The sequence below is a fragment of the Balaenoptera acutorostrata genome, chromosome 6, assembly GCF_949987535.1.
Source record: "Balaenoptera acutorostrata chromosome 6, mBalAcu1.1, whole genome shotgun sequence".
NCBI lineage: Eukaryota > Metazoa > Chordata > Mammalia > Artiodactyla > Balaenopteridae > Balaenoptera > Balaenoptera acutorostrata.
The window spans coordinates 91,140,952-91,162,442 of record NC_080069.1 but is presented as its reverse complement, the minus strand read 5'-3'; the positions used below and the strand labels follow the sequence as shown (position 1 = coordinate 91,162,442).

The 21,491-nt window shown below is 37.2% G+C and overlaps 1 protein-coding gene across 1 annotated transcript in view; it reads right to left on the bottom strand.

Annotated features, from left to right (window-relative positions):
* Positions 1-21,491, bottom strand: part of NCBP1 (nuclear cap binding protein subunit 1) — a 42,172-nt gene that overhangs the window by 5,721 nt on the left and 14,960 nt on the right. The window contains exons 5-19 of the mRNA XM_007197037.2: positions 18,442-18,549; positions 17,966-18,087; positions 16,645-16,714; positions 15,962-16,177; positions 13,480-13,577; positions 12,674-12,737; positions 11,125-11,235; positions 9,984-10,048; positions 8,545-8,607; positions 8,229-8,303; positions 6,186-6,289; positions 3,406-3,528; positions 2,333-2,435; positions 1,100-1,193; positions 283-386 (exon numbers count right to left, since the gene is read on the bottom strand). Coding sequence (XP_007197099.1) covers positions 283-386; positions 1,100-1,193; positions 2,333-2,435; positions 3,406-3,528; positions 6,186-6,289; positions 8,229-8,303; positions 8,545-8,607; positions 9,984-10,048; positions 11,125-11,235; positions 12,674-12,737; positions 13,480-13,577; positions 15,962-16,177; positions 16,645-16,714; positions 17,966-18,087; positions 18,442-18,549 — 1,520 coding nt within the window. The remainder of the gene's footprint in view (positions 1-282; positions 387-1,099; positions 1,194-2,332; positions 2,436-3,405; positions 3,529-6,185; positions 6,290-8,228; positions 8,304-8,544; positions 8,608-9,983; positions 10,049-11,124; positions 11,236-12,673; positions 12,738-13,479; positions 13,578-15,961; positions 16,178-16,644; positions 16,715-17,965; positions 18,088-18,441; positions 18,550-21,491) is intronic.

Genomic DNA, 21,491 nt, shown 5'->3' with positions numbered 1-21,491 from the left:
ACAGCCTGATCTTCACTCCCAATAGTCTGGATCCTTTATAAGCATTTCTACTTGATTGGTTGAATCCTAATTCAACTTACGTGTGTCCCTAAGAGACACTGCAACTGGACTGGTTGTGTGGATTTCCATTGTGCAAGAATCTTTGCCAAGTCCAATCCTACCAGATTGGACCATTATATTAATATCAACCTGGTTTGGACCAGAATTTGGAGCTCATGTATAAGGGACCACATGTGAACTAATTCTTAGAGAACAGGAACTTTGTAAAATAATCTGTATTACCTAGTAAAGTCACGAGATAGTTCTGAAGAGAAGATCCAATTTGCTACTGCAGCACAGTCAACAATCTGTGTACGAATCATCTTATCTACTAGTACAGCAATCATCTACAATCAGAGAAAAGAAATTATTAGGGTAAATCACACTTATATGTAGGCCACGATAATTCCACTGCTACAAAAGTGAAATTCCTTTTCAGTGGCTATGGAACTGAACAATTTAACCATTAGGTCTTAAGATTTAATTTGCCTTCTGCTTGGCTCTGGTACTTACTGTAAGAATACAAGAACACAGTTGAGCAAAAAGAAAAACTCTGAATATTAACACTTAAAAATGTTCCTTTAAATTTTAGATGATATATACAAAATATATAATTTCCATCGAATCTTAAAATTTAAAAATACAAGATAGTTTTATCACAAAAGTCTTAATATAACTCTGAAATTTATTTTAATGCCTCTTTATAACACATGGTATGATAATAGTGTATTGAGATTTGACAAATCTGGAGCTTGTTTTTTAGAAACTGGCTAGACTAGATAATTATTTCCTACCCAACTGGAGAACCTTCCAAGAAATAAGCGTTCTTATTAAGTACTTAAAATGTGTTGAGATATAATACCAAACCAAATCATAACAATTGCTCTTTAAAGAATGATTCAAACATCATTACTTTTTCATAGCACTAAAATTACAGATTTAAAAACTGTTCTATAGGCAGAGTCAAATTTCATGTTCTGCAAACTAAAACAATGGTATTAACTGCCTTATTTTTATACCTGTACAGTCAGCACTTCAATACATCTTAAATAGTTTTTACCTGTGGATGGTTCCGCCAGACCTCAAACATGACTCTTAGAACATGTAATTTTCCTTCATCACTTTCAGCCAGGGTTTTGAAGACTTCATGAAACCTTTTGACAGTGGGGGAAAAATACCACATATAAACTTATTAATAAGCATTTTAATATTTTCAAAGCCTTCACAGTGTTACTCAGTTTACAGCACAATATATAAATGCAAAATAACCAAACGTTAACCATTAAGGATATAAAAGGTATGATTAGGAATTCACAGTTTGTATGGAATTTGTCATAAAATCTTAGGAAAATTACAATATACTATCATTAGCCTAGGACTATAGTTCACTGTGTATCTAAGAATAGATGAGGGCTAAGGAACTGTCTCCAAACACAGGTGCAGTATTCTGACTGTGCCTTCTGTGAGAACCCTGCAAGTCATATAGAGACTTGGAAGTTGAGATGGGGTGAGGAGTCTAGTTTCTCTTCTCAACTGAAGGAATATCTATATGTTCTTTATTCATTTGGACTGTAGGACGAGTTAGAAATCTGTCTTTAGATGCCAACCTTTGGGTGGCTCCTAAGAATGTAGCTGGCTCTCAATTCTGCTAACCATTTTTTAGGAAGATGCTTAAAGAAATAAATTTATTGATTGATTGATTGATGGATGGATGGCTGTGTTGCTGTGTGTGTGCTTTCTCTAGTTGTGGCGAGTGGGCTTCTCATTGTGGTGGCTTCTCTTGTTGCGGAACACGGGCTCTAAGTGCATGGGCTCAGTAGCTGTGCCTTGCAGGCTCTAGAGCGCAGGCCCAGTAGTTGTGGCACGTGGGCTTAGTTGCTCCGCGACATGTGGGATCTTCCCGGACCAGGGATCGAACCTGCGTCTCCTGCATTGGTAGGTGGATTCTTAACCACTGTGCCACCAGGGAAGTCCCAAGGTGGAAACTTCTTGACTGTATATATGACTGTCCTATGGACTCAGGTTTTTCACTTGTTTCTCTAAAGGTCTATATGAAAAAATGTACATTCTATTGAATATATATACATGCAAACTGTGCTAACAGACTGACAGGAGCCATAGGATGGGGATTTTAGCTACCACAAACCAAAACCCACTGTATCAAATTATATGATAATACTGTTATTAAGATCTTCACAGTCAATAATTTTAGGTAAAAATTAGTATGCCATTGGTGTTCACCGAACAAAGTTCTAAACCCTCAAGATAGCATGTGTGTTCTTGTTGTACTTACTTTGCAAGAGCACTGAAGGAGTGACTGAATGACTTGGCCGCTAAGTGTAGCAGAGTCTGTACAAAGACCTCTATTTTCAATGGGTTAAAGCTGAATCCTTCATCTGAAAGATAGCCCACAGTAAGAGAGTTAGGAAAACGTTTAATTTTTTGGTCCCTCACCTGAATCGCTAAACAGATGGCACACTCACATCCAAATACCAAGTGAGACATTCAAGCAATGTCTTTGAGTACTAATAGATGATGAAAGACTATCACTGATTTCAAATACTCAAAATATAAAACTAAGCATAATCTTAATTCTTAAGTTTTTTGGGATTGTTTCCCTATTTCTTCTGTATGATCCATTTCTTTTTACAAATACCACATAGATTTCCTTGTTCTTATCTCTCTACATGGTGGCAAGATAATAAATATAGTAAAAGAAAAAAATACAGTAAGCCCTTAACAGTTAGGTCTATTTCCTAAGATGTCTGAGAATGTCTAAATTTAACACCATCATTTTGAATTATACTTTCTAAATGCATTTTCTCTAACATCAAAATACAAGTTTCTTAACAAATCTAAACAAACAAAATCCCAATAACAAATAACCCAAACACCATTAATGTTTTGATTGCGTCATTTTTCTGTGCACGTCATTATGTAACACATCTAACAACAAAACCCGCCCCCCCCACAAATGGTTAACCTAGTTGTCCCAGTAGACTTTTCATCTCTTTTACTGATTTTTTTGTTTTAGTTATTGTAATTTTCAAGATGTTTTAATATGAGATAAAGCAAGTCCCTCTCATCGCTTTCTGTCTTATCTGTTGATGATAAACTTATAGTTTAATTTGGAGAGAACATCCAACTTTATAATATACCAAGTCTTTCTGGACAGGAAACTCTCTAAAGTGAAAACAGGGAATGTTTAAGGGAGAAGATAGCTGGGTTCTGGGAACAACGGACAGGCTGGACAGGCCAAACAAATATATTGCTTTATGAGTATCCCATGAGATTTAAGAAAATTATGTTTATACTTTTAACATGGCCCATACAGAGTTCCATTCAAGAAATATTTAATTCCCTTACCATCATCGTCATCCTGGTTAGGATTTGGTACATCTTTCAGAATGCTGAAGATTTCATCATTGGTTGCTTTACTTTTAAAGGCAACAGCTAAACAGAGGGCAACTGAATGTCCAGGAAGAGAGTCTAAGCACAGAATGGGGAGAAGAGTAGATCAGGTTTTAAGACTATTGTTGCAATTAGTTAAATAACCGAGAAACTTAAAAAAAAAATTCTTTTCTTTTAAAATAGAGTACTCTTTATTCTAAGATCAGTATTCATTCTGTATAAAGATAACCACATGTGAAAGTTTCATTTAATAGGGCAATGGTTTTTCACCTAAAATAAAGCATAAGAGGTAATTCTTGCCTCGATACTTCCTTAAGAACAGGGAGCTAACTGAAATTCAGAGTATGAGGGGGTACTGATCTTCCTCAGGGATGAGGGTGAGGGGACACAGCTGCAGCTGTCCCTTGACAGTCCTCAAATCCCTAGGCCTTTGTAAGCTGAAAAGCTGAGAATCAATGTATTCTCTTTCATTTTGGTCAGTGTACCCTTCCTCCTCCCTTTCCCTAAGACAGTGGAAACTAAATTTGGGTTTGAACAACGTGAAGGCTGCCAACTTAAGACAGATTTTTTGCTTTACTCTTTTGCTGAGTCCACACACTTGAATCTCCATAAGCCAGATGCTCATGTGCTTTGACTCCACATGTTTACTGGTGGTTAATATCTGTTGAGTCCTTACTGTATTAAATTTGTACTAGTATATACTGTATGGCATCACCAGAGCAACTACTTTTAATGTAAGGTAGACAAAGAGGTAACAAAAAAGCAATTCTGACGTAGAATATGAGTTACTAAGCACTTGGAATGAATAAAGTCAATTACAACAGGTCACATGTGCTGTGTGCTTTTCTTGAAAGTGGGAGAGAAAATAAGTGAAGAAAAAAAGAATCCTCTGCCACTGTGACATCTACATTCTAGGTGGAAAACCAAGATATTCACATAAGAAGTAGCCAGAGAGGGGCTTCCCTGGTGGCGCAGTGGTTGAGAATCTGCCTGCTAATGCAGGGGACACGGGTTCGAGCCCTGGTCTGGGAAGATCCCACATGCCGCGGAGCGGCTGGGCCCGTGAGCCACAGCTACTGAGCCTGCGCGTCTGGAGCCTGTGCCCCGCAACGGGAGGGGCCGCGATAGTGAAAGGCCCGCGCACCGCGATGAAGAGCGGTCCCCGCACCGCGATGAAGAGTGGCCCCCACTTGCCGTAACCAGAGAAAGCCCTCGCACGAACCGAAGACCCAACACAGCCAAAAATAAATAAATAAATAAATAAAGTAGCTATAAAATTAAAAAAAAAAAAAAAAAATTTGAACTTTAAAAAAAAAAAAAAAAAAAAGAAGTAGCCAGAGAGCAACACAAAACTGGCTTGCTAAAGGTTAAAAAAATATTTAAAGACTGGAGCTTGGGCTAGACCCTGGAAAGAGAACAGGAATCAGAGAACAGAAAGGGCTTAACAGAAAGGGCTTTCTAGAATGGGATAATGGCACAAAGGCAAACGCAAGAAAGAGAAGCATGGAAAAAATAAAAAGAAGTGGGCCTGGCTGGAGTGGAGGTTCGTTTGAGAAGAACTGACAAATCATAAAGTAGGAATGACAGGAGGGCCTTAAGTGTTAGGCTGAGTTATTTCTATGGAAAAAAAGAAAGCTCAGTGTTCAACAAAAGTCTGAACTCTCTGATATCAAAGACTGTATCTTATGGTTCTCTGAGCCAGTACAAAGCAGAAATCAAAACTTGGCACTTACAAGTACCACATCAAGCTTTGCTTTTTCAGGAAAAGACAGTGGTCAAGAGCAGGGCTGCTCAGTATCTGACTCTGGGCTTTACCACTCAGAAGCAATCTCACTCTGGCTTTACCTCTTTGAAGCCATTTCCTCATTGTAAAATTCGTAATAATAAACATACCTATTTCTCAGAGTTGTTTTAAGGAATAAGTGACATAGTAACATAGGAAATGTACTTAGCATTGGAAACAACTGAGTTTATTTCAAGGAAAACAGGTGTAGTCTGAGGTGCAGGTGGAGAACCAGGGGTGCAATATGAGAAGGCAAGGGAGAGGAGTGAGTTTCAAGATGCAAAGAACTGCTACACAACACGAAGTGGAAGGCTCATGGAGGAGCTGTGTTCAGTGCCATGTGAAAAGACTAACTTGGAAACTCCACACCTAACTCTCTACCAGTGCTCACCAATGTACAACCTTACCTTCATTAAGTGTAAAGCACAAAATGGCATATCAAATTATATAGCCCCCCCCGATTTATAGTGCAACCTCAGAAATGATGTGACCAAAAAGTAAGAAAAGCATGTTTAAGAATTTACTTCTAGAGGTATACTGCGGGTCAAAATATAGTCTATATGCACCTGTGTTCCCACACCTGAACTGTTACCAGATGTTAATCAGTTCAAATAATCTCCATTGCCATGACAAACATATTTTCATTTTATTAAGTTCTGGCTATAAATTCATCTTGCTATACTTAGCAACATTTAAAATAATGTCATGGATATAACATTATAAACAATATTAAAAGAAAAAAGTAACAAGCCAGTAATAACTAAGTAAATCATAATAAACCTTCAAAATGATGTCAGCAAATAAAACAATAGAGGTTAGTGAGAAATCACCTTTCAAACAGAAAATACAAACCCAAGAAGAGAAAAAGTTCACTTTCTCCACCTTAGATAACTGACTTAAGAGAATACTTGCATTAGTACCTTTTAAAAACAGGATTTGTTTTATTACTTACTGCTACTTTCATCTCCATACTTGTAAATGCAGGTTGGGTTTGCAGGACATAGAGTTGAGAAGGTAGGAGGGACAATATCTAATATACGCTGATGGTAAGACAACCTACAATAAAAATAAGAGCCTCAGAAAATATCATTCATCAGTTCCATTCTTCAGTAACATCCAACTTACCCAGAAGGTCACAATCTCCCAACACCCTGGACTCAGGTGACAACCAAGAAATAAAAGGGGACAACAAGTCTTTCAAACTGTTGTCTAGGCCAGCACCAGAACTCAGGCCTTCTTCAAAACTTACTGGTTTGCACTGAGATGTGGGCCACTGGGTCCACAAGCCTGGAGGCCAGGTATGTGGGGTGGTGATGGTGGGGTGGGATGAGGTAGAGGAAACAGTTTGTATGGTTGGGAGACTGGTTATATTGCAGCAAATAAATACTTATTGAGACTAATGGGAACCAAGTTTCTTAATGCCTGCAAAGGTATTTACAAATCATGGCAAAGGGGAAGGCTAGGAAAAAAATGAGATGTTTGGTTGGAATTGGAGGGATACACACATCTAAGTGGATATAAAAATAGTTACAGATATCTGTATGTATGTGTGTGTGTGTATGTGTGCAGAAATATATTCACTACCCTTGTCCATCCAGAGGGCCTAGAACCAATGACACCCCAATAGCAACAAGCACATCAAGTGTCCAGACCTTGCTTCCTAAGTACCATGCTCCACTAAAAGAAACTTGGGCTCCTTGAATAAATAGATGATTCCAGGGAAGGGGCAAGGAAACACAAGATAAGCCTGGAACATCTTGTGCCAGAAATAAGGAAATGCTCAATGAATGGAGGGGGACATTAAAGAAGAAAAAAAAAGGACACAGGAGCCACAAGGGACTCCCAATGGACAAATCAGGGACAATTTGAGCATCAAAATTAATAATGACAGTAATGAATTAGAACCCACTGAATGAAATAGTCCCTGATATATAAACACAGGAATTAATAAATAAATGGGTGAAAAAGGAAAGCTCTTTCTTACAGTAGAATGCCAACTAATAAATGTAGAGAGACTAATAGACAAAGAGAATCATCACTTGGCAATTACCACAGTGGTGACAGATAAAAGTACAAGCTGTCAGTGGAGGTCTGATGAAGAACAGGATGTGACTGTAACCTCAGAGTATTTCCCACAAAATATTAATCAACTACAAAGGGAAAAATGGTGAATTTAAGTTAGAGAAGCCTGACATGGCCATGTAACCAAGGTTAACACCTCTAGTGGTGGGACAATGCAAGACTTAAGTCATGAGGGCACATCAAGGCAACACAACAAAGTAAGGCCTACATTCTTTAAAACTGACAAGGACATGAAAGATAGAGAAAGAATAATAGCTGTTCAAGACTGAAGAAAATGACAACTAAATGCTACACATGTTCTATCCAAGAATTCTGGACCAGAAAGGGAAAAGACATTGTTGGGATGGTTAGCAAAATTTCAGCAGCATTTGTGTATCGTATAGTGGTATTACTGTATCAGAGCTCATTTCCTGATTTGGAGAGCTGTATGCTGGTCATGTAGGAGAGTGTTTTTGTTTTGAGGAAATATACAACCGACCATTAAAGGATGCTTGGACATCATATCTGCAACTTGTTTTCAAAGGGTTCAGAAAAAACCAATATAAAGGGTAGATTACATATACAGAGAGGGAAAAAGGACTAGGACATTAGAACAAATGTAGTAAAATGTTAACTAGGGAATCTAGATGAACACGATACAGAGCTCTATTTTGGCAATTTTCCTGAAATTTGACATTTTTTTCAAAGTCTATTTGACAAAAAAACCTTATTGGCTTAATTCACATAGAGTCCAGATGGCATGGTTGCCCAAGTTTTTCAGCCTAAATCTTGATTACAAACTGAAAGGGAAGAGAGGTAGGTACTTGGATTTAAAAAATAATATTCTAGACACACATCACAAATACAGAGAAGGGAAAAATACCCCCACAGAAATTAGAAGACCTAAGCCAAGGAGAAAACTCAAAGAACTTACCTCATACATTTTTCTAGAACTTCTCTTACAAACTTTGGTTTGGGACTTTCTGGATCTTGAGTAAGACAATCTGACCTAATGAGGAAATATAGTTTTATAAGTTCTTACACGTGATCTGCACCTATACCTAACTTGTACTTAGCTACAAATAGTTCCCTTCTACCTAAATTATTACATTTATATACATATCAAAAAACCCTAAATCTTTCAGACCGTGAAGAAGATTGCTTTTATATTATAGTTTTAAATATTAACTTTTAAAAAAAATGGTAGACTGTAGAGAGAAGAAAGATATAATATACATAACACTGCTTACCAATCTTCCCAGCTCCAACGGAACTGGAAGTTACTTAGATGATGGGAAAACCAGTTAATAAACCTATACAGAGAAGTGGGGTGGGGGGGACAGAAAAGGATGAATGGTTGCAATTTATAACAGGAACTTACATAATCCTTCAGACAAAACCCTATTTCCCCCCTACCTACAGCTGTACTTTCTCCTGCCAGTTACCCCTTTCTGTGCAAATCCTGTAACTCACCTTCTACTTCAAAAAGTAACAGTCCCCAATCTCACTTCTCCTAACAGTGCTATCCTTTTTAAGTGAATAATAGATATGATTCAAGTGCCTGTTTTATATCAAGTACCTTATATATGTTTATATAATTTAATTCTCACAATAACTTGTGAGGAATGTATTATATTCCCCATTTAACTGACAACGAAACAGAGGTGTGAGGTGCAAAAATAAAAAAGATTAAAAACGTTTTATAAATGGACGAGCCAAAGTACAGTCTCTCATCATCATGCCACACCCTTTCACCACAAACAACAAAATATACCATCAAAGCCCCCTTTTCTCTTAACACATCTGATCTCTCTGACTAGATAGGGATCACCTTAGTAGACTGTATAACACTGTGAAATTTTTAAGAGCCCAATGAACACTTGCTGAATGAATGGCATAATTGGGATGCCCAGCACAACTGATGGTTTATTAATTAGACTGGGAAAAAAACACAACAGACACCTTCTTAAAGCACATCCCTCATGTATCCATAATTTCAGTCATTAAAATTACTCAAGATAATAAATAGGTCAACGACACAGGATAGCCTTTACCGATAATTTTCAAATATCGCATTTGAACAGTAGACATGACAGATTATGGAAAATGTTCAATATCTGTCCTGATCTACTTTGGAAAACTGACAGAAGAGAGAACACCAGCTAATAAAGGTAGTACACAGACCTCACCCAGCAGACGACAACGGGTATGAAATTACCACAGCTATAAAAATCCAATGTGGCCTTTTGTATAAACTGAGTCTTGGAGCTGTAGTTAACATAGTAGCTAATTATTTCAGAAGCAGATACTATTCATAAACAAAAATACATATATATTATATAAACATACAGTATTAGACTCTGCTTCTACATATAGGTTAGCATAAAGCCTATTTTAAAAACTTACCTACCCAATTACAGAGGGAAAAGTGTAACCATACCAAAGAACCAAACAATGCAATTAAAGAAAACCTCAGTATGGGCATCGTTTCATATTGAAAATTAAACTAGAAAGTGTAATGTTATAACAATTATGAGTTTTATTATATAAAGGATTATTTGGGGGAGGCAAGAAAGAAAAACCAACTTGGAAATTCTTAAGAAGGCGAATGTTTTCCTGATCAAATTCTTTTATAAAGTATAGGGAGCAGAAGCTAACACTCAGTACAGAAATAAGGCAATTACTATACCTGTCTACGCATGTAGTATTCATCGTGTCCAAACGCATGTATAACATTTCAGTTGCCTGTGCAAGCTGTGGATTTCAGGATAAGGAAAACTATACTCTCCTTGAAAATAAGCTGTGATAGAAAAAATAAATAACATTTCTTGAAGTCTATATAATGACTAATAATGCTGAGCTTCGTTTCAAGTAATTGATCTTTGAGGTATCAATGATGTACATTTGATGTGTATACACCCGTGAAATCAAGATAATGAACATTTACATCATCTCCAAAAGTTCCCCATGCTCTTTTGTAATCCATTCTCCCTTCTTCCCCTAATTTATGCCCCCAAGCAAATATTGGACTGCTGTCACTATATTACTTTGCATTTTCTAGGATTTTGTGTAAATGGTATTATATAGTATGAATTCATATTTGTTTGGCACCTTTTATTCAATATAATTATTTTGCAATTCATTCATGTTGCTGCCTGCATTGAAAATTTGTCCTTTTTTTTACTACTGAGTAGTATTCCACTGTATAGCTGTAACAAAATTTACTTATCCATTCATGTATTGATGGATATTTGGATTGTTTCCAGTTTTGGGTTATTACAAATAAAGTTATGAACATTAATTCTCTTGGGTAAATACTCCAGAGCAGAATGGCTGGATTGTATAGTACCCATAACGTTTAACTTTTAAAGAAATGCCAAACTGTTTTCATGAAGTGATTTAAACCCACAAGCAGAAATATTTAATAATCTCTTCAAGTCAGGCCAAAGAGAGTACATTAAAAACAAAGGAAAGGGGGCTTCCCTGGTGGCACAGTGGTTAAGAATCCGCCTGCCAATGCAGGGGACACGGGTTCGAGCCCAGTCCAGGAAGATCCCACATGCCGTGGAGCAACTAAGCCCGTGCGCCACAACTACTGAGCCTGTGCTCTAGAGCCCGCGAGCTACAACTACTGAAGCCCGTGCGCCCAGAGCCCGTGCTCTGCAACAAGAGAAGCCACCGCAATGAGAAGCCTGCGCACCACAACAAAGAGTAGCCCCTGCTCACCGCAACTAGAGAAAGCCCATGCGCAGCAGTGAAGACTCAACGCAGCCAAAAATAAATAAATTTATAAAAAAACAAACAAACAAAAAAAACAAAGGAAAGGATACAACTTGGGGTAGAGAGCCAGGCTGAAGTTTACACAGTTCAATGAGAAGTGTTGTGTACATCACATCAATGTGAGGGGGTGCTGGAAGTTGAAACAGCTCTGCAAATATCACCTACAAAGGAATCACAAGTCAGAACTCAATTCAACAGCTATCTACACACTTCCACTATTAGAAACACCTCAATGTTCTAAACTCTAACTCTATGGTATTCATAATAAAAAAATTACTTTTTAACCTTTAAAATTATGCTCTTTAAAACACAAAGATCTACAATTGAATACTGTAATGAAGATTTCTTATCTCTATAACTCAATCAAATAAGAATATGCAAAAATTAATGCTTAGTTGATATTTCCAGAGAACTGTCCAATTTCAACTCTGGAAGTATCAGAGTTAATTCAGGGAGGTACAGTTTACTGGGGACTCACAGATCCACCAGAGTTTCATTCCTATAAGAAGTAAAAGTCCTTTGTAGACTCAGAGGATGGGAATAGAAGATAGTTAACTCATTCTACACTGTTACTATATTCTTGGTATTCCAAGACTTTTTTGCCATGCTCTTGTTCACAAACTTGTTTCCATCCTCCTTATATAATTTGTGGACCATCTACCTCGACTTCTAGAGCCTGGTCTGCATTCCTTCTTCTCATTCCCATCTCCCACACTTTTGTATGAATTTCTACACATTTTGCAGATTTAAAAATATGACTTATGTTTTGCATTTCAACTGACATGTCAGTGAGTCAAGTTCATAGCCTAAGCACACTCTCAAGTTCTATAAAGAGAACAGATGCAGCATTTCTAAGGAAGTACATAGGTATAGTATGAATAAAAAGTGAATCAAATGATACATAATTATGCTCACTTTGAGTATTTTAACATAGATGAATAATGCAATTGACAGTTTGACCCACGTGTCAAGTGAAAACACTGTTTTTTGGGAAATAAATCTCTACAAGGTGTTCAACTACGCTACTAATATCATTCTTCTGTATGACTTCATATGGAATCAAAAGCATTATCTATTTTTTTCCACTTCCAAAACAACTGGCTCTTTTGATTTCTAAGAATAAATAAGGATTCCTACTTATCCCTACCCTGTGATACAGGAAATAATACACTAGTCAGGGGTATGCTAGTAATAAGAGGCCAGATAAACACAGTTAAGGATGGGTTATCTGCCTAAAGAATACAATATTTTAAAGTATTTAAGCCTCTTATACATCTGTTAAGTGGACAATGTATTGACAGAGTTAGAGGTAACTTACATTATCCATGATAACTATTCATGAATGAAGATATACTATCAATATATAAATAAATTACAGGCAACTCAAAATTCCATTTGTACACTGGGCTTAACCTCCTCTTTTCTCTTTACTAACATGGCTAACAGAGCTCCAAAACTGAAAGCAATTTCCTCTCTTCTCTATTAATTTTCAGCACCTGCCAAGTAGCAAGAACAACAAAAAGGCCAAGAGTAGATTACACTTTACAGTCAACAGAAAGATTCTGAAACTTAGAAACAAGCTCCATTTGGAATGCATACCTCAACTATGTGGTAGTTCAAGGGGATCTTGTTCTTCCCAGGATAACTCACTAGCTGTGCAGCACTATAAAAAGTGTAATTTAAGTTTAATGAGTACACACAGATATATGAAAAACCAAATAAGCAGTTTCAAAAACAGTGTATGTAGATATAAAGGAAATCTTTTCTGAAATGTTCTAGATTTCAGTTACTTCACTTAACTACAGCACAGATTATTTTGTCTACCATAAGGAAGCTCTTTAATGCATGCAAAACTCCTTGAAAGATCAAAAGGAATGTAAGTAATAATAGTAAGGAAGTATATTCAGATCTACTAACTTAAAATGTTTTCTAAGGTAAACCATTCCCAAAATACTATATTCCTTTCCATTTTAAGATCTAAACCAAAACTTTCCAAGGTTTCAGAAAATATTAAAAATAAACTTTTCCAAAGCTTGATGTCTAACTGCTAGGAAACAGCAAAACGATTTGTATTCATTTATTCCCACAACATTCATACCAAAAACAGCTTGCCATTCAAGTTAATTTGTCCAGAGCACATGGCAAATATCCACACAAAAGAGCAGGCATCATATGCATATTACTATAAAGCACTATAGTACTATACAGCATCCAGGAAAGTACTATTTGAGGGTGAAGTGCCTCCAGAAAGCAAATCAAGTGTTTTAGAGATCGGTCTTAGCAAGACAGGGCATCAGGAAGAGAGGAAGATTTTCTTACTCTTAACGTACATTTTGCTCTTACTAAATCATCAAGATTGCTACTTTTTCTCCACTCTAGTGAAAGTACCATGAAAAGCATCTTACCAAGTCTTCCTTTCCTTCCAGTGGGACTTAACAATGCAGTGAAGATTCTCTTCTATTACAAATCTTTCCACTGAATGACTCCCTGGCATTACAGGACCCTGGAAAGAAAACCAAGTGCATATACTCCAGACCTAGACAAAATATTATTTTTCATTTATTCAACAAATATATCAGAGCTTATTATGTTCCAGACACTGTATTGGATGCTGGGGATAAAAGTTCACAAGTGTGAAAGCTCTGTATTTCAGCAAATTTTGTTGTGTTCACTTATGTCTACAAGAGAATTAGAATGTCAGCTATAGTGTTTCTTCTACTACATGTGACACTGTACTATCCTTGCCCAGTTCAAGTCTTAAATGAAGCAAACTAAATAATTTTTGTATATTATTAGTCCTATACACAGTTTATTTTTTGAAACCATGGGACTGGATTACTTCCATAAAAAACATGGAGAGAGGGAAAATTTTGTCTCGAACACTATGTAGACATAAAAAAATCATGTATGCATTGAAAGATATCCACACTACGTTGTTTTAAAAAAGGTTAAAGAACATTATCTACATGATATTGTTTAATTAAAAAAATACGCATAGCAAACAGTTTCAATGAGTTTATTTACTACTTAATGGTGACTTTTACTTTAATCTATGTTATCATTTCTAATTAAAAAAAAAAAAAACAAACATTTTTTGAAAGCCCTTAGAACAAAAAAACCAAATCCTCTTCAGATATTTTGTATATTTATGCTCTTCTGGCAAAGGATGATGGGCACATTACAGAGGCAACACCAATTAAGTACAAATAGTACAGGAGAAGCAAATTTTGAGGTGCCATTCTAATGTTCCCCTTGTACAAATAAGTACCTAATCACAAAGATTCTAACAGTCTTGTTGTAAATTAGACTTCCAATTATATATACTCTAATTAGACCATTACATAAAGTTGACTAAAAGCATTTTATTATCTATGCAATATTGCAAGTGGGTAGCAAGTTGATAATTTTGTATATATAACCAATTATCCAACAACTTTTTACCCTGAGATAGAGTATACATACGCTAAAATTTCCCTGGTCATAAGCAACTTTCCGTAGAACATAAGAGAGAAGACAGGGAAAGAAAACTCAAGTTTGACCTACGGTGGTAACACTGGTTCTTATGCCAGTGGTTCTCAACTGGGGGAAATTTTGCCCCTAAGGGGACATCTGCCAATCTCTGGAGACATTTTTGGTTGTCACAACTGACATGCTACTGGCACCTAGAAGGCAGAGGCCAGGGATGCTCCTAAGCATCCTACAATTCACAGGCAGCCCCACAACAAAGGATTATCCAGCCCGAAACATCAATTGTGCTGAGGCTGAGAAACTGCTCTATGCTCACTGGAATGTACTAAGCAACAGGTATAGTACTTTAGCCAGGCGAATTTCTTTTCAGAACCAACCCAGTGATCACTGTGCTTGCTGCCTGGGTGTTAAAGTTAAGACAGTCATGGGCCTCCCTGGTGGCGCAGTGGTTAAGAATCCGCCTGCCAATGCAGGGGACAGGGGTTCAAGCCCTGGTCCAGGAAGATCCCACATGCCGCAGAACAGCTAAGCCCGTGAACCACAACTACTGAGCCTGTGCTCTAGAGCCCACAAGCCACAGCTACTGAGCCCATGTGCCACAACTACTGAAGCCCGTGTGCCTAGAGTCCGTGCTCCGCAATAAGAGAAGCCACTGCAATGAGAAGCCCGCGCACTGCAAGGAAGAGTAGACCCCGCTCACCGCAACTAGAGAAAGCCTATGCGCAGCAACGAAGACCCAACGTTGCCAAAAATAAATTAAAAAAAAAAAGTCATTCAAATGCAAAGGTATAAAGTAACTAAAGCCCAGTTAAAATGTAAATTTTTATATCAAATGTTAATATCAAAATTATACATTTTCTTACTTGCTAAAGTATAACAGCTATCAACAACCTGACCTCATAATAAAAAGTATATATATTTAAGAACTATAAAGTCAGCTTATACTAATCTTTGGGATTTTTAAATTAAAAACACTTTATTGAGCACTCATCGCGTGTCACATACTGTTCTATGCACTTTATGTATGTTAATAATTTAATCCTCATTACAACTATATGAGATATATACTATTATTATTCCATTAGGAAACTAAGGTAGAGAGGTAAATAACTCACTCAAGATCACACAGCTGGGCTATGACTAAGCCAGGATTAAAACCCAAACCTACTTGGCCTCTCAAACCTACACTCTTCAATTGTACACCGTGCTGTCAATTTACACTGACTAAATATGATTTCTTGAATAATGAGGTGATACCATTCACTGAATTAAACTGTTAACTTCACTGCCATTGACCCTCTTAGATAATAAACAACTCAAAATTAAAATGTCCCATAGGCATAATTCAAACAAGATTAAACCACAATTACAACACAACACAGGCTCTTTGAAAGGCACTTTTGTTGGTCATGCATGTACCTCAGGATCATCCGTGTAATCAAACATTCTGAAGATGACCCTTGGCATCGGGTACACCGAATCTTCAGTGTGAGGAGGTGGTGTGAAAGGAGGCAGGTTGTGCTGCAGTGCTTCACACAGGATGCTGTCAAAGGCAAGATAAGGTCTTAGGATGTGCCGCTCCTGCCAGCGATCCTTTTTCAATTTCTGAATCTGGGCCCAGAGGCAATCTAAATACTAAAGACAGATTAATTTTTAACAATTAATAGATATTTGGAGGCTAGATGAAATAACATTTTGACTAGACAAAACCAAAAATCTACTGCCTTCTAAAATACAGGATACAAAAGCAAGCTAACTTACAATTAAATACAGTACTAAGGAATACTGCTAAGTTTCTGTTTTTGTTTTAATTATTTTATAAAGTCTGTCTGGGGCTGTTACCTCTTATTTTTTTCAAATTGGGCATTTAAATAAAAAATACATCAACTCTATGATATCTGGAATCCCCAAGAATAGGGAATGTTTTGATGACATTCTAACATTTATTAAAAATCCACTATATGCCTAGGGCTATGAGGAGCTGAACCCCTGATATGAAATGTGAAAACCCACCTAAGGTATAAAAATGGGATGATTTGAATATGTCACAGAGATAAGAATCTACTCTGTGCTTGTATCACAAGAGACTGAAATCAATTTACCTCTTCTTGTGGATGCGGTTTCTCTGCAGTCCATACTTGTAACATGGGCACATGAGTCTTCTGGCGTCTTCTAAAGGTAAGAATGAAAATCTACGTTTAGGTTTTTAAAACATGAAAAGATATTCAGTTGCTTTCATAATTAATAAAATGCAAATTAAGGGAGTGAAACATTTTAACCTATCAGATTGGCAGATATCAGAATCTTTGATAATGTATTACATTGCCAAAATGTAGGCAAATACGTGGTTTCAAAAACATCACTGGCAGAGGGCTAACTGATACAATCTCTTTAGACGACATTTGGAAGAGTATAATCTCTTTGGAAGGCAATCTGACTAAATCTATCAAAATTAAAATTGTTAAGACACTTCAACCCAGCAATGCCATTTCTAAGAATTCACATCACCCCAAAACATATTTGTACATGTACATAAAGACGTATGTACAAGGATATTCACTGAAACACTGTTTAAAATAGCCAAAGACTTGCAATAGCCTCAATGGCTACCAACAGGAGACTAGTTAAAGGAATTATGGTGCATTAAACGACTGGAATACCATACAGCTATTAAAAAGAATGAGGTAGAGCTAAATATCTTTTTTTTTTTTTAAAATATTTTATTTATTTATTTATGTATTTATGGCTGTGTTGGGTCTTCGTTTCTGTGTGAGGGCTTTCTGCAGTTGCGGCAAGTGGGGGCCACTCCTCATCACAGTGCGCGGGCCTCTCACCATCGCGGCCTCTCCTGCTGCGGAGCACAGGCTCCAGACGTGCAGGCTCAGCAACTGTGGCTCACGGGCCCAGTCGCTCCGCGGCACGTGGGATCCTCCCAGACCAGGGCTCGAACCCGCGTCCCCTGCATTGGCAGGCAGACTCTCAACCACTGCGCCACCAGGGAAGCCCAGAGCTAAATATCTTATGCAACAAATCCAAACTATATTAAGAGGGGAAAAAAAGCAAGTGTGTATAGAAGAACAATGTGTATACTGGACTATCATTTGTATAAAAAGGGGGAATGAAATATTCAAATGTTCGCATATTCATACTCTTACTTTCATTCTTTTGCAAACATCTATATATTATTAAAAAAACAGTACAACTTTTGAAAAATATAAAACATTTAAAAAATCATTTAAAGGTACCTTAGTGTAATGAGAAAGCAGATTTTTATCTTTAGACTTCCTTTAGCTTTATTGTAACTAAGTAGATATTAACAATATCCAAAGAATTACCTATTAATAGAAAATGAAACTTATAACAAAATTCTTCTGAAAAAACTTAAGGGGACATAAAATCATTACCAGGCTGCTGTGCCCTTACTTAAGATAGCTTTCAGTGTTGGCAAAGATTCGGTCCATCTCTGCATCTTTCTTTTCGTACAACTCCTTTCCAACCCAGGGCAAAGATGATAGAAATGCATACACATACCAATCCCGGCGCACCTAAAGAATTTTTTTTAAAAGGTACATTTAAAATAGGTGCTAGTGAATTTTCATTCATATTATATTTATTCCTGAATGAAATCCTATGGACGCAATTCAGTAGGACTTAACAAAGACATCTGGCTCATTTAGAGCATTTTTAGATATATTAGCTTTAATCTTACTAGACAGAATCATTTAACTAACGTACAGATGTCACGAGAACCTACCATTATACCAGTTGACTTAACTTTTAGACATTAAGAATTTATAGTGTGATAAATCTACTGTTAATCTTCTGTTTTTATTAAAGGGTTACTAGTGAAAAATTCCTGGTACTATATGGATGAGATTCAGCACAAGGGGTTTTCTTACCTGAGGCACATCTTCTTCCTGAGTTACACTTACAAAATTTTCAAACATAGCAACCATTGATGGGGCAGCAATGACGTGACAATTCACAAGATCAGATAAAAAACGGACCTGGTGGGGAGAACAATTTCTATGAAATCTAAATGTCCTTTATAATAATTATAAAACAAGCAATTCTGTAATGTTTGAAACCACAGTTCTGAAAAACTATAGCCCAAGGACCAAATCCAGCCCACTGCCTGTTTTTTAAGCAGCCTGCAAACTAAGAATGGTTTTTAAATATTTAAATGCTTGAAAAAAAACCCAAAAGAATATTTTGATTCATACAAATTATATAAAATTAAATTTCATTGTCCGCAAATCGACTTTTACACAGCCATGCTTATTTGTTTACATGTTGTCTGTGGCTGCTTTTGTGCTATAACAGGAGAGCTGAGTAGTTGTGACAGAGACTGTAGGAAGGACAGGAATCTGCATTTATAGTTTTACATGTATCCTAGACTAAGAACCTCAACTGTAATATTCTAGTTATTACAACCAATAATCTTCTTTTCTGTTTGGCTGTGAAAAAATTTTCACTGGACCACAGAAATGGAAATTTATGAACAGATATTTATTGGGTGCCCTTTGTGTGCCACTGCTGAGCACTATTAAAGTCAATGTCACATGGGAGCTCACAGACTAGTGGGACAAGCACAATCTCAACCCAGATGGATAAATCCTATACTAAAAGATAAATAAAGTGTTCTAGAAATAGGGACAAAGGGAGTAGGGGGAAACATCATATAGGAGGTAACAATCGGGCTAGATCATAAAGGATGAAAAAAGTAGTCCTCACGTGGAGAGCAAGGAGAGGCTTCTAGGCAGAAAGGTTCAAAAACAAGGTGTGTTCAGGGACCAGCAAGTAATTCAGATAGAGCTGGAGGGTATATGGGAGGCAAAGAGAAACAGACTGGGGCAACCATGAAGGATCAGACTTAATGGAATCTGAACTTAATAGCCTGATGAATGTCCAAACTCTTTTGATTATGTACTCAGTAGAAAAGAATTTGATCACATACCTCAACACATAAATATTTACTTATATATAAATATAAGTTGGCCCACTGTCAATCTATGTGTTATGTATTAATAAGGCTTAATTCCATTTCCATTTAAGATAAATAACAGTTCTGATATTTACTTCCTGCATCATCTCATGCACCAGGCTTTGAAGACTATCCACTGCAGAAAATGGGAAGGAACTGAGGTTTTTAACCTGTAACCAACATGAACAGAGCCTAGTTACAGAAGACTATCCTGGTGCCACTATAGAAGATAAAGTGAACGGCAGAGAATCTGGATGCAAAAAGATCTGTTAAGAGCTGTTAAGACATTACGAGGAAGGCATGAACTACACTAGAGGCCCTGGAGACAAGGAGAAGGGACAGACTGGAGAGAAATTTAGGAGGCAGGACAGACAGGGCTTGGAGACTGCTTAGAGTATGAGAGGGCAAAGGCAAGACAAAAATTAATGCTCAGGTTTCTGGACGGGCTATCCCGTAAATAGCAGCCACTTGTGTGGGTTGGGCTGAGGGCACAGGAAAGGAGGTATGAAGAATGCATTAATTCAGGGACTTCCAGGCAAAATACCTTAGGGCTATCCAGGTAGTATTTGGACCAAAGGTCTGGAGCTCAGGAGAATGGCTGAAGCAGGAGATACAGATTAGAGTTGATAGGGGGGAAGGTCATCAAAATAAAGGTAGTTTATGAAGCTATAAGAGAGAATGAGAATGCTTCAGCAGAGAATGTTTGAAAAAAAGTGAAGTGAGGACAGAATCCTGGGAAACACAAAAATTTAAGGGGCAAAGGAAGGTTACCCAGTAAAAGGAGACTGAGGAATAGAAGGTAAGTGACAACAGGAGGTCCTGAAAAGAGTGGTGCTGCAGAAACCAAGTAGTGTAAAGCATCCCATGTTACAGGGAGGTCAACTAGGATTGAGTTAACAGAAGCCACTGGACTCGGTAATGAGCTCTGTATCTTTAATAAGAATGGTTTTGGGACTTCCCTGGTGTTGTAGTGGTTAAGAATCCACCTGCCAATGCAGGGGACACGGGTTTGATACCTGGTCCAGGAAGATCCCACATGCCACACAGCAACTAAGCCCGTGTACCACAACTACTGAGCCTGCGCTCTAGAGCCCGCGAGCCACACTACTGAAGCCAGTGCACCTAGATCCCATAGTCCGCAACAAGAGAAGCCACCGCAATGAGAAGCCCATGCACTGCAACGAAGAGTAGCCCCTGCTCACTGCAACTAGAGACAGCCCACGTGCAGCAACGAAGACCCAACGCAGCCAAAAATAAATAAATAAAATAAATAAATTTATTTTAAAAAAAAAAGAATGGTTTCAAAAGAGCAGCTGTTTTGGTGAGTGGGGAACTGTATTTCAAGAGAAAAGATAAATTATTTGGTTGTAGCTCACCTCTCCCCTTCATCCCAACACTAAGTCATAACATACCAAAAAACAAATACAAAAAATGTTTAACAAAGATCTAAAAGAACTAAAGAACAAACAAACAGAGATGAACAATACAATAACTGAAATGAAAAATACACTAGAAGGAATCAATAACAGAATAACAGAGGCAGAAGAATGAATAAGTGAGCTGGAAGACAAAACAGTGGAAATAACTGCCGAGGAGCAGAATAAAGAAAGAAGAATGAAAAGAATTGAAGACAATCTCAGAGACCTCTGGGACAACACTAAATGCACCAACATTCAAATTATAGGGGTCCCAGAAGAAGAAGAAAAAAAGAAAGGGTCTGAGAAAATATCTGAAGAGATTACAGGGGAAAACTTCCCTATCATGGGAAAGGAAATAGTCACCCAAGTCCAGGAAGCACAGAGAGTCCCATACAGGATAAACCCTAGGAAAAACACACCAACACACATATTAATCAAACTAACAAAATTTAAATTCAAAGAAAAAGTATTAAGAGCAGCAAAGGAAAAACAAAAAATAACATACAAAGGAATCCCCATAAAGTTATCAGCTGATTTTTCAGTGTAA